The sequence below is a fragment of the Pocillopora damicornis genome, chromosome 14, assembly GCF_964200805.1.
Source record: "Pocillopora damicornis chromosome 14, jaPocDami1.2, whole genome shotgun sequence".
Lineage (NCBI taxonomy): Eukaryota > Metazoa > Cnidaria > Anthozoa > Scleractinia > Pocilloporidae > Pocillopora > Pocillopora damicornis.
Genome location: NC_142683.1, coordinates 5,203,089 through 5,215,572, shown reverse-complemented (window position 1 = coordinate 5,215,572; position 12,484 = coordinate 5,203,089). Strand labels below are relative to the sequence as shown.

Here is a 12,484-nt window from a genome sequence, read left to right as displayed (position 1 = left end):
GGTTTCTTTCCTTGCTGAAAAATAACTGCCTCACCGTTTCACTCATCAGCTCTACATGTGTTTGTTTTTGTCGGAAGAAGGTAATTCATAGCCATCCGAACTTCGGCTGAATGGAATCACTAAGGAACGCATTGATACCGAAGACTTTGAGTATACTTAGTTTGGTGGCAGTTACCGTGTGGTCTGTAATCGGAGTTTGTTTGATTTCAGTGGTCACATTCATCGAAGGCAGTGAGTCAAATTCACGTTTCCGCTGTGATATTTCTAATACGAAACCGAACGAAAAGGCTGACAGAGCGGACTTCATTGAAGAGAGGTGCTTGGGTGAATACGAACAGAAATACATCAAACTCCCCTTCTCTGGCTTCGTCGCCATTAACTTCATAGTCATCGCAATCATTCCTTTTGCATACTCGCTATGCGTCAAATCGAGAATCCATGAGCTCGAGACACGCAACGCAGGTGCGGCAGCACCGGAACAACATGGAAGTCAAACCAAGAAACGGCTTTTCATCAGCTACTGTTCTCATCTGGCCTTAGAACTTGCCCTAGCGATCTTTTTCATCGTCTTGCAAACCGAAGTCGCTTATTCCGGTAACTTTCCCTCTACCTTTCATTGTAATCTAACGAAAGGAGGAGCTAATTCTTCAGCATTATCAACATCAGACTTCCCACAGACAAGCAGTGATGTTTACAAATGTTACAGTTCACTAGCACGCAAAAGAACTTTTTGGAGTTATCTTCTAACTGCTGTTGATGGATTATTTGCTTTTGTCACTCTTATTGAAATTGTCTGGATTTTTTCTCGGGCAAAGAACGGTTCACACTTCATGGAAGACTGCCACTTTTATGATGATCATCTGCGATCCAACCATGACCCCATCCGCGTTCCGTTATCAGAAATATCCCAGCAGGTGCGAAATACACTGCAAGCGGACTTGAAGAGCTTGAAGGACGATGTAATAGTAGGCACGAAGCAACTTAGAGATCTGAAACAACCTATTCGACCTAATCCAGGTGAAGGCCCATGTCCCAGAGATCTGGAGATCGATCAAATTTTTGTAAACTTAGTTATACATGAAGGCCGAGCAAAATATGATTTTCTCGAAGGTAGATGCAAGCAACCCAAAGTATTTCCAATACCTAGGGCGGATCAGCATGACGGTGAAATATGCGTAGAAAATATCATTGATGGCCGGCACAAGAATATTCTTGTGGTCGGTTGTCCAGGCATTGGTAAAACAATCCTTTCCACAAAGCTGCTTCGAGTCGCGGCGTTTGATGCGCTTAAGGACGGAAACTTTGATGTTGCCTTCCTCATAAAATTCAAGCGATTTAACTCGGTAAAGAACCTCAACCTTCGCGAACTCTTTACTGGCTCAGAAACAGTAAAGAATCTGAATGATGACGTGTGGAAGTACATTATCCAAAACCCATCCAAAGTTCTATTAATTTTTGATGGAGTAGATGAGTTTTCTGCCAAAGAAGACATCTGCCAAGATGACTCGGGATACAAAGACATTGAGGAAAAGAAGATGCCTCTCCAATGTCTTTACTACAAAATAGCGTCGAGGAAACTTCTCCCTGGTGCCACAGTTATCACGACATCAAGACCAACTGCTGTGTCATGTGTAAGACAGCTCAATTTCGATAAAATTGTTGAATTTCTTGGATTTTCCTCTGAAGAAGTTGCAAATTATGTGAAGAAGTTTACCGAGGGAAGTAACGATTCTGTTTCAAGAGAAACAATATGGCAGCACCTTCGTACAAATATCAATCTCTTCACCTTTTGCTATATTCCTATCCATTGCTTCATCATTTGTTCCTGCTTGTCACAACTGCATTCTAATGGTTGCAATTTACCCACTAAGCTGACCAAGATATATAGTTTGGCCCTAAAGATTTTCTTCTTTAGACACAATGATGAATATCGTGGGTCTAAGGACTCCAATGATCAGTTCATTTTTACAAGATACTGCGAATTGCCCTCCCAAGTTCAGAGTGTTTTTAGTAAATTGGGAAAGATCGCCCTTCTCGGACTTGAAGAGGGCAGACTGACCTTTACAGCAAAAGAAGTTGAAGGGGTAGAGGACTGTGGATTGCTCCATCGTCTACCTGACCTGAATAGCCCAACTCCTCTTGACGCAGGTGAAGCTCAGTTCTGTTTCCTGCACCTAACAATACAAGAATTTCTTGCCGCTAAGCATGTGGTAGATACCATGAAGAAAACTGAAGAATTGCGGAAATTTGTTTCAGATAAAATCAACCAAAGTGCTTGGCAAGTAGTGATGCAGTTTGTGGCTGGACTGTTAGACCCCGATGCTGCTGGAGAAATGTCAGCGGTGAAAATGTTTACAGAACTTCTTCCCATGGCCACAAGTAAGACGAATGAAAAGGAACTCATGAATGTTGCTTGGAACTATGCAGTTGAAGAGCCAACTACATTGACCTGTTGGCCAACTGATGGAGACAAAGATTTAGCCTTGCGCATATGCAACTGTTTGTATGATCTCGAATTAGAGCAGCAATCTGCTGTGACAAGCAAAATTGAAGAAATTGGTTTTAATGCAGTGGATTTTAGTGGTTGTAATTTAGCACCTGTTGACTGTGCAGCTTTAGTGCATTTCCTTAAAAACGCTGGAACAATCTTGTTAACATTAGAACGTAATGAAATAAGTTGGTTGGGTTGTATGGAGGTTCAAAAGTGGGTTGATCAAAGTGATAGCAGTAAGTGTGTATTCAAGTTACGTAGTTTGAATTTGTCTCGCAACGAGATAGGGTGTAAGGGAGCGCAACAACTCGGTGACGCACTTAAACACCAACATTGTACACTAACAAAGTTACAACTCTCTTATAACAGAATAGATGAGAAAGGAGCAAAAACAATATGTGATGCACTGAAAGAAAATAGCTGTAAACTAACCACTCTGGATCTTAAAGGTAACAACATCGGAGAAAAAGGAGCTAAATATTTAGCTATTGCACTTAAAAATAAACATTGTAAACTCACGGAGTTGCACCTTTATGGTAACGATATAAGAAACAACGGAGCAGCACTCCTAAGTGATGCTCTTAGAGACGAAAATTGTAGACTGACTCTGCTAGACATTGGCGATTGCAAAATCGGAAACAAGGGATTGTTTAGTCTGAGAGATGCACTTGAAGATGTAAATTGTAAACTGACCGTGTTGCGCCTTCCCAGTAACAAAGCCAAAATCACAGGGGCAACATATATTTCTCATGCATTAGAAGATGTAAATTGTAAACTAACTGAATTGGAATTTGCAGGTAACGATATAGGGGACAATGGAGTAGGTCACCTAAGTAGAGCACTTAAAGTTGCAAATTGTAAACTAACTGTGTTGGGCCTTTGTGGTAACAGCATAGGACTCGATGGGGCACAACACCTTTGCGATGCACTAAAAGATGGAAATTGTAAACTCACCGTGTTGGACCTTGGTAGGAACAATGTTGGAGAGTATGGGGCAGAATATTTGGCTGATACACTTAAAAATGTGTCATGTGAGCTAATTAAGTTAGACCTTGCTTTTAACAATGTAGGAGAAAGAGGAGCGGCACACCTAGCTGATGCACTTCAATCGGTAGAGTGCAAACTCACTGAGTTGAACCTTAAGGCTAATGGCATTGGAGATAAGGGTGCAGAGCACCTGACTGATGCCCTTAAAGAAAGAAACTGTAAACTCACCGTGTTGATCCTTGAAAGAAACAATTTAAAGGATCAAGGAGCAGCACATATAAGTGAAGCACTTAAAAATGTGAATTGTAAACTCATTGAACTGAATCTTTCTGCTAACTGCATAGGAGATGAGGGAGCAGAAAAGCTACTTGAAGCATTTAAAAATGAGAATCGCACACTCACTGAGTATAATGTCGAAGGAAACAATATACGCGAAGAACAACTCGCACGTCTATGGAATGCCTTCTACAAAAGTTGTGCATAACATTTCAGCCTAAAACGGTTCCTTAGTGCAAACTTTTTGGTCAGTGTATTTCGCTTACTTCTAGCTGAAAAAGGAAATAAAGGAAACGATTGTTGAAAGTTTTAATTTTTGTGTGTTTTCTGCTTCATAAACTCGAATTTCCCGCTACCTTGAATACTAAGCCACTTCCCTTGAAGTACAACTATCAGTTATCGGTTTTTCGGTGTCATATCTGATTGGCTAAAAGTATGCAGCTAATTCTTGCCGGCAAAAGCCTCGTTACGTCAAACCTACAAGCAATATTTTTCACAAACGTAGAAGTGAATTAATCTTAACGACACAAGAAGTCGAAGGACTAGAAGACTGTGGATTGCTCCATCGTTTACCCGACCTAGCTGGCCCAGCCCCTCTTGACCTAAGTGAAACTCAATTCTGTTTTAGGCTCCTTACTGTTCAAGAATTCCTCGTTGCTAAGCGTGTGATCGATACCATGAAGGAAACCCAAGAATTTCGGGAATTTTTGCTGATCATATACACCAAAGCGCTTGAAAACTGGTGATTCAATGTGGGGCCGGAGCCCCGGTGAGGCTCAAGAAATGCGTAGCATCGATGTTTTTACCAAGCTTCAACATTGACTTGTTGGCCAGTTTACGATGAAGACAAAGAAGTAGCCATGACCTTGAGCAAGTGTTTGTAGGAGCTAAATTTAAAGCATCAATCTGTTATAGCAAACAGAATTGAAGAAACTGATTTTGATGTAGTCACTTTTACTGCCTGCGGGCTGACACCCGTTAACAAGAATCTGCAGTTGGAGGGAAACGACCTTGGTAACTGGGTTGTAAAGAGATTCAAAAGTGGATTGTTTAAAGTGAAGGAGATTGTAACTAGAGGAGCTTGGTTCTCATTAGGAGTAAAATGAAAATAAAGGAACAGCATATCTGCGCGATACATATAAAGATGTAAACTGTAAAACTCGAAGTCTGGCACCTGATCTAGAACGTTGTAGGAGACGAAGGAGTAGCAAACTTGAGCGATGCAACTGTAAAGTCACGATATCATTGAACCTTGCCGAGAACAATATAGAGAAAAAGGGATTCGCACACCTGAGTGATGCACTTAAAGATGTTAACTGTAAACGCACGATACTAGACCTTGTTAAGAGCAATTTAGGAAACAAAGGAGTAGAAAACTTTGTGTGCTCATTGGAGGAAACAAAGGCGTTAAACACCTGAGTTGTGCTCTTCAAAATGCCAATTATACCTCATAATAATCGTCTAATTGACAGCGGAGCAACACACCTGAGTGATGCACTTAAACATGGCAATTGGAAACTCACCACGTTATTCAAAAGTAATGATCGTCTTATTGACAGCAAGGTTGCACACCTGAGTGATGCACTTAATGATGGCTATTGTAAACTCACCCTGTTATACCTCAGTAATAACCGTCTAATTGATAGCGGCACAGCACACCTGAGTGATGCACTTAAAAATGACAATTGTAAACTCAAAGTATTATACCTCAGTAATAATCGTCTAGTTGACAGCGGGGCTGCACACCTGAGTGATGAACTTAAACATGGCAACTGCAAACTCACCCTGTTATACCTCAGTAATAATCGTCTAATTGACAGCGGAGCAGCACATCTAAGTGATGCACTTAAACATACCAATTGAAATCTCGCTATGTTATACCTCAGTAATAATCGTCTGATTGTCAGCGGAGCAGCACACTTGAGTGATGTACTTAAACATGGCAATTATAAACTTGCCATGTTATACCACAGTAATAATCGTCTGATTTACGTCGGGGCCGCACACCTAATTGATGCACTTACACATGGCAACTGTAAACTCGCGGTGTTATACCTCAGTGATAATCGTCTGAGTGACAGCAGGGCGGCACACCTGAGGGATGCGCTTATTTAAATAAGGCGTAGTTGTTGTTTAACCAAACCACGTTCTAATCTATGTTTTATTTAGCCGAAATTTTTATCTGAACATTTATATTTGTGTAACAGTGTCAAGAGGACCGAAGGCTAATCGTGGAAATAACCTTTACTGAATTAAATCAACTTTCCTATAGAGATTACCCGAGGTAACAACCAGCCCATTGAGTTGAACCTCCAAATAACATCATGTTAGTGACAAGGGAGAAAATGCTTGAATGATGCACTTTAAGAAAGAAACGTATGCGCCAAAAAAAAAAAGAAGAGAAAAAAAAACGTGTTAAACAGCGAGTCACCATTTTATTATTTATTGCGTCAACACTGATCACGCGAGAAGCGCGAGAAGTTATCTATATTGACGATGCGTATTCAAACACCAAAGGATAAATTATAACAGCCTCTTGAGCAATAATTTAAAAGACTAAAGCGCTGTAACATTTTTTATAGACAAGTGTAAGCGTTTGTCTTTGCCATCTCCTCAGGGAAGTAGAATGCTGGGCGGCGCACTTCAGACTTTGACCTTTGCCTTTTAGGGATCGATTTGGCAGCATCTGGCTCGACCAGGGAATGAACTGACATTGACTGAAAAGAAAAGAAGGTCACAAGTCATCAAGGCCCGATTGTTCGAAGATTGGATAACGGTATCCACTGGATAAAACTGTATACGGTGAATGACGCACTACGTTTTGCTATCACTCATCAGTCGAGGAGCAATTTATCCTCTAGATAGCGTTATCCGATCTTTATAGAACTGGGCCCAGATTTGAAAATTTCAGTGACTCGCATGAGTGCATTTACTTGAAATCAGGTTGTGTCACCTAAAAAGAACCTGAAAAAGGTTATGTGCTTTGTATGCCGTTGAATGACCTCGCCTAGAGCGGACCTTAGGAGTACATCGTTTTTTCAATTTCCTCTCGGTTTCGTAACTTTACATTTTTAAACGTATCGTCTTCCTCTACTTAAATGGGATGACCAGGTATCATCTACTCCCAAAACTGTTCTTCAGAAATTTAAATGAATAAAGGGGAAAATTTTCTAAAACAACTGTGGCGCTGCGTCAGTAGGGGGAGGGGAGGGGTAAACAAGGGTAATCTGAGTTGATAATGAAAAGTGGCCACTGCACAGAGTTTCTAAAGCTAACGTTTCGAGCGTAAGCCCTTTGTCAGAGCGAATACCTAAGGCTAACGCTTGAAACGCCAACTTTGAAACTCTTTACGATAGCCATTTCGCATTATCAACTCTGTTGATAACACCAAATTATCTCGTAATAACCCTCATCGACATGACACCAAAGTTTCTCTAGAAACTTGCCCCCTTTCCTCTGAATATTAATTGAATCTGGGTGGAAAAGACGTTCTTAAAAACCTGTCGACATTTCCTTGCTCCAAGCCCTTTTTTGCGGACAATACACAAAACTATACCCTTTTATAGGACCAATTTGTTAAGTCTATACACAACTTCAAACTGAACGATCGAACGGGTCAAAGTTTATTTCCATGTGCAAACAACGATATCGATCACGCAAGAAGTATCAGAATTTAATTCCCTAAAAACCAGTGCGCATATTCTCCATATTCTTCGATCTACATTTCCCATGGTCTTCACAAGGAGAAGTTACTTAAAAATCGAGAGCTTTTTCAGGTTAATGATCATTTTCCAAGTTCCCATGAGCCTTAAGTTTGATTCAGCAGTGATGCCATAGAGAGACATAAGATGCTAGCCACCCTGAATGTTTAAATGGTTAAAGATGCGCAGTTAGATACTAAAGGATGAAGTCCGTAGAAAATACTAAAAAAAATTAACTAACCAAGGTTTCTAGAGTTCTAGAAAACACTACATTTTTGCTTGTATTACCCAAGCTATAGCTCCACGCAAGTCTCGTACCCAGACTTCTCACGACCAAGAGGTTGTTAGCTCCCTTCAGTTACAGTTACAAGGTAGGATCTAGGTACGAGATTAGCAACATGCTTGATATATACACTCAGCTTTCTCAAGTGACATTACTCACCACGTGATCCTGAAGATGCTGTATGATGTCATTCCTGTTATTCAGCTCAGCTTGCAAATTACTCTTTTCACCCAACAGAGTGTCACGTTCCAACTGCACTGCGTCACGCTCACACCGCAATCGGTCACATTCGTGCCTCAAACTGTCACGCTCTTGTCGCAAATTCTCCATTTCCTGTGGTTGTAGGAAAAGGTCGAGACGAGTAAGCCAACTTAAAGGTAGTCGCTGTACATGTGATCTCCTTTTTCACCTCTTATCAACGTAGCCTCTATTAGAAGCGACTGGGACGAAATTTTCAGTTATCATGCTAAAATCAAGAGTACGCTCAATTTTGAGGATTTTGGTCTGAGTAAATTCTCAAGGGCTGAACCCTTCTTTGATTCATTTCCCAGAAGGTTTATTTTAGATACCCTTTGTACTTAACGGCACAACGCACTGCAAAGTGATCATTTATCAGCCACGCTAAGAAAGGAATCGAACTTGAAGGGTTTGTTATAAAAAAGAAGCGGTTTTTGCCTAATGTCATCCTCAAATGTATTATGCATGCATTCATCTCGCGAGAGCTTTAATGAAGATACACGATCCAAAGTCGCTTGCTAAGAACCGATTAAAAAATTTACATTCGTAGAGTAAATTTCAAATATTCTTACCTTCTTTAACGCCTGATAATCTTCTTCTGAAGCTGTAACTTTCTCCACATTCTAACCCCGAAGAACAAGAAGTAACTATCAGACATTACACAAAATAAAAACTACAAGAAATATCTAGGAACTAGAATTCAAGGGCCCAATGTAGGTTTCTAAAGTAAGTTCCCCCCCCCCCCCCCCCCACTGAATGACAACGTTTGCGGAAGTAAAACAGACTCGAACGTATAAACGAAAATTATACAAGAATTTCAAAATTGAAGGTCACATGATTAGTCCAAAATTCCTTGTTTCTGCTTTACAATGCTCTGTGATTGCTTTGGAAAACTCGCGACATACTCTTCACGAATCATTTGCAGAGCTAAAACTGATGAATACCAGTCATCATCTGGGTTGTATAGGCCTACTTAGAGTCCTTGTAGTTCCTTTAAACCGTGAGTTTTATTTTTCTGGTTTTCGTTTGAGGACACACGATCTAAAAGTACTCTACTGCAATTTAAAACAGCTGTTTACAGCTAAGGCAACTAAGGAGCACTGCTTCACAACTAATCTTTGCAATTGCGATCAAGGACTGCTTTGATATGGAGTCCATTTGCTTCGATTATGAGATCTTGAAATCGTACTGTCTTTAGAATTGATTTTCAATCTTAATAATGAAACGCAGTGGCAAAATGTGTTACCTCATTGGACTCTAATGTGTGTTTCCGAGAAAATGGGCGGTATTCTTTTCCCTAAAAGAGCCCCAGTTGAGAAGAAGATCGAGCTGGAGTGACGTGTGACGAACTGGCGTGACGCGCGCTAATCCGTAAGTTCGCAGACAAATGACGTAGACGACAATAGCTTGTGCGATTGGCAGTGCTTTTAGTTAGAGTCTCATTTTAAGGATTTTGTACGGGCAAGTTTGCAATCACGTTAACGAGTGGTGGATTTTATGGCCGACTTTTTTTTTATGACCGCATACGAACAGCCTCTCAGTCCCTCAGAGGTAAAAATACCGGAAAATTGTCAGGGAAACTTGAACAAACCCTTACGGGGGCTTACCTACGATGGAAACAGGGCTAAGCTATTGCTGTATTGGACACTATTTCCAACCTGGATGCATTTTTATGACGCACATTATCATTCTTTTATTTCATGCACAAAAAATTGGTGTGAGGAAACAAAATTAACGCCATATACTGCCTTTAGGATTACAATTATGGCCTAAAGTCGTTAAATTTTGGCGAAACGCATCGTTAGCTATTGAAGGAAGTACAGCTCAGGGTGGTGGAGTTTACTCGCCTGGACGACTAAGCAAGTGCGGAAGCGAATTCTAAGTATCCCATCATGCAAAGCGTGTCAACACATGGATTAAGATAACAATGTGCACAGGCGTAAAAGTGACATAAATGAAAGCAAAGTAAACCCGATTGCTTACCAAAGATGTAACATGCTTGAACAAGAAAACTTCCTGTTCGGGCCATAATGATTCTCGAGACTCATTTCTTTGTTGACACGAGATTTAAAATGCTTGCTTACTTTTCTTCAATGGAGTCAAATCGTAAATAGCTTTGAATCCTTCTCCATTCTTATTGTTTTCTGTTAATTGGAATTTTATTCCATTCGCTCAGCAGAAGAGCAAATAATTGAAAAATAATTAATTCATTGCAAGAACTTGAACCGATCGATGTTAAGTTTCATTTGGGGTTACCTTGGAAACAATTTAAGTTAAAGTTACTCAGCGGAATTATCAGTGAAACGTAAGATGGTTTGCCCTGTTCAGTTTACGAGTAATAAGTCAGCTTTTATTAGCGAATAGAGTCATTTCTTGTGAAGGTTAAACACCCTCAACTTGAAGAAGGCTCTGAGTATAAATTCCGCCAAGAAGAAAACGATAGAAGATGCATTAATAAACTGAAATGGGACATAGATTGCTGGAGTTCAAATGACGCGGCATTTGATCAAACCGTTGCTTATCCCTTGTAAACAATAAACTGAAGTACGATACTGCAAATTAAAAGATATTTACCTGGTCTTGCATCTCTTCACGACTTTTTCGTCCAGATCGTCTTGTGCAATCATTTCTACTGTCTGGAACCTGAAGGTGCGAGTGAGAGAAACTTGATCGAAGACTTCTCATCTCCCCCTTCTCTGCCTCATTTTGTTCGGACCCAGTGAAAGATCGCGATCTTAAGCGATATTCGATGAATCTTTTCACTGGCGGCGTTGAGATTACCAAGCCCTCGGGACTTGCGGAAAGCTTTGACTGACTTGAGATCGGAGACAGCACCAAAACTTGCGGTTCAGATGCACTTCTTCCATGGACTTCGGGTCTTTTAAGGTTCGTCATTGATCGGGTGTTTTCGGGTGGGGTGTGACACTCTTCTGTGGGAGAAGAGTCATTTGAAGTCGGTTCCCTCGCTTTGCGAAATCTTTCCCTTGCATTATGCAATCTTTGATACTGTTGATCTGTTACGCTTGAAATTCGTTGTCTTTCGCTGGAATCCTCGCTCGATCGCCAGGAATTAGATCTAGATGACGACCGAGATGAATCCACTTCGAAAATCCCACCACTTCCACTGCTACTCGCCACGCTGGAAAAACTGCTCTCACGACTAACAGAATTCGATGCGCCTAATTCGACACTGCTGAAACTGCTCTCCCGGCTCACTGAAGTTCCACAACTTGATTCTCTCGTTGATTTGTCAATCTTCAAATTAATGGGCATCGTTTCGGTTCGTTTACGCAAACTGTTTTTGCTCATATCATTAAAAGATGCTCAAACTTAATTTAACTTATAACGCGTAGCATGTCTTCGCCTCAAGTAAGTTGTAAACAAAGAGTAATCGGTGCTACGTGCAAATATCATTTGCGTTTAGTCGTTTTAGCTTCCTTCAAGCCAACTGTCAGAGTTTGTTTACATTACGTCAATGCTAAATGTACTCTTGTATCGATGATTGATGGATTTACTAATAAACTTCTACTCTATTTCCATACCGGTATCTCGAAAGGTAAATATATTGTCATATTTTTCTTTAGAGAACCCATTTGAAACAGCCATGTGTTTCCGGTTTATTCTAAAACTATTTTTAAAAACGGACAGTTTTATGCTTTTTTGCGCAATTTAAACCATTCAGGATTATTGTAGGTTTTGCAAGAGTCCAAAAAAAACCGTAGTCAAACAAACAATCGTGCCAGACGATTGTACACTTTTTTCCTGAATTTAATACAAAATGATACCTTTATCAAACAAAGTGGTCGACAATTTTAAGGTTTAAAGGACGAGATAACAAAAACTATTAAAAGTCCTTGGGTGGAATTTTAATTTTTTCATTATTTTTTTTTTTACGAATCCCGCTTTGCTTACTTTTCTCACGATGCTTAGTAACCTCTCGCTTTCAAAAATAATTGGTTTTTAATCGCAATTTGTAAAGAAAAAGAACGAAATAATTCTCAAGATTTCTGCTAAGGTTTAAGGACAATGATTAATTTAAAGTACAGAGTTGAGTGTGCTGTGAATTGAGTCAGAGACTTATTTGCAAATTTTAATTTAACGTCCTGTTCAGTTTCATTAACCGGAACTGTTACAAAAACGAGAAAAAAAGAATTCCTTCGTCGCTACGTGCAGTGTTTACCTATCAGTATTCCTATAGCGCAATTTTAGTTGCTGCTCTTTCAATACTGCGGCAAACCGGGAGTATTGTGGCTCAGCCTATTAATGGAGGAAGTGTATCCATTAGGCCACTCCTGCTCTGAATCAACAGATGTGACGTGATATGACGTCAATCGATTTGATTTGACGTGTTTGTCTGAGGAATGTTTGACGGGAAGGAAAATGCGTGGTTCACAAACAGTTGCTAATTCAATTCTTGACCTTAGTATTTTCATGCAGCCTGCGCTCGAGCGCAGCCATGCCGTGAGCTTAAATCTGTTGCGTTTAAAGTTAGAGGCCAGGATGCTAAGC

At 40.3% G+C, this 12,484-nt stretch overlaps 2 protein-coding genes across 2 annotated transcripts; one reads left to right on the top strand and one right to left on the bottom strand.

Moving 5' to 3' along the window:
• On the top strand, positions 1-4,067 carry LOC113676766 (uncharacterized). Its single transcript, XM_027193461.2, has one exon. It carries the CDS (start codon positions 111-113, stop codon positions 3,960-3,962), a length of 3,852 nt encoding a protein of 1,283 aa, XP_027049262.2. The 5' UTR covers positions 1-110; the 3' UTR covers positions 3,963-4,067.
• Positions 4,068-6,169: 2,102 nt separating this feature from the next.
• Positions 6,170-11,392, bottom strand: LOC113676765 (uncharacterized). Its single transcript, XM_027193460.2, has 4 exons — positions 10,550-11,392; positions 8,548-8,598; positions 7,898-8,071; positions 6,170-6,471 (listed from the first exon to the last, which is right to left on the bottom strand). The coding sequence occupies exons 1-4, from the start codon at positions 11,282-11,284 to the stop codon at positions 6,331-6,333; spliced, it is 1,101 nt and encodes a 366-aa protein (XP_027049261.2). The 5' UTR covers positions 11,285-11,392; the 3' UTR covers positions 6,170-6,330.
• Between the last annotated feature and the right edge of the window lie 1,092 nt (positions 11,393-12,484).

Coding starts and splice junctions, on each gene's coding strand:
- LOC113676765 (XM_027193460.2), bottom strand. CDS start 11,284: ATGAGCAAAAACAGTTTGCGTAAACGAACCGAAACGATGCCCATTAAT. Junction 8,072..8,547: donor ATTATCAGGCGTTAAAGAAG/GTAAGAATATTT, acceptor CTACAACCACAG/GAAATGGAGAATTTGCGACA. Junction 6,472..7,897: donor AGCATCTTCAGGATCACGTG/GTGAGTAATGTC, acceptor TTTTCTTTTCAG/TCAATGTCAGTTCATTCCCT.
- LOC113676766 (XM_027193461.2), top strand. CDS start 111: ATGGAATCACTAAGGAACGCATTGATACCGAAGACTTTGAGTATACTT.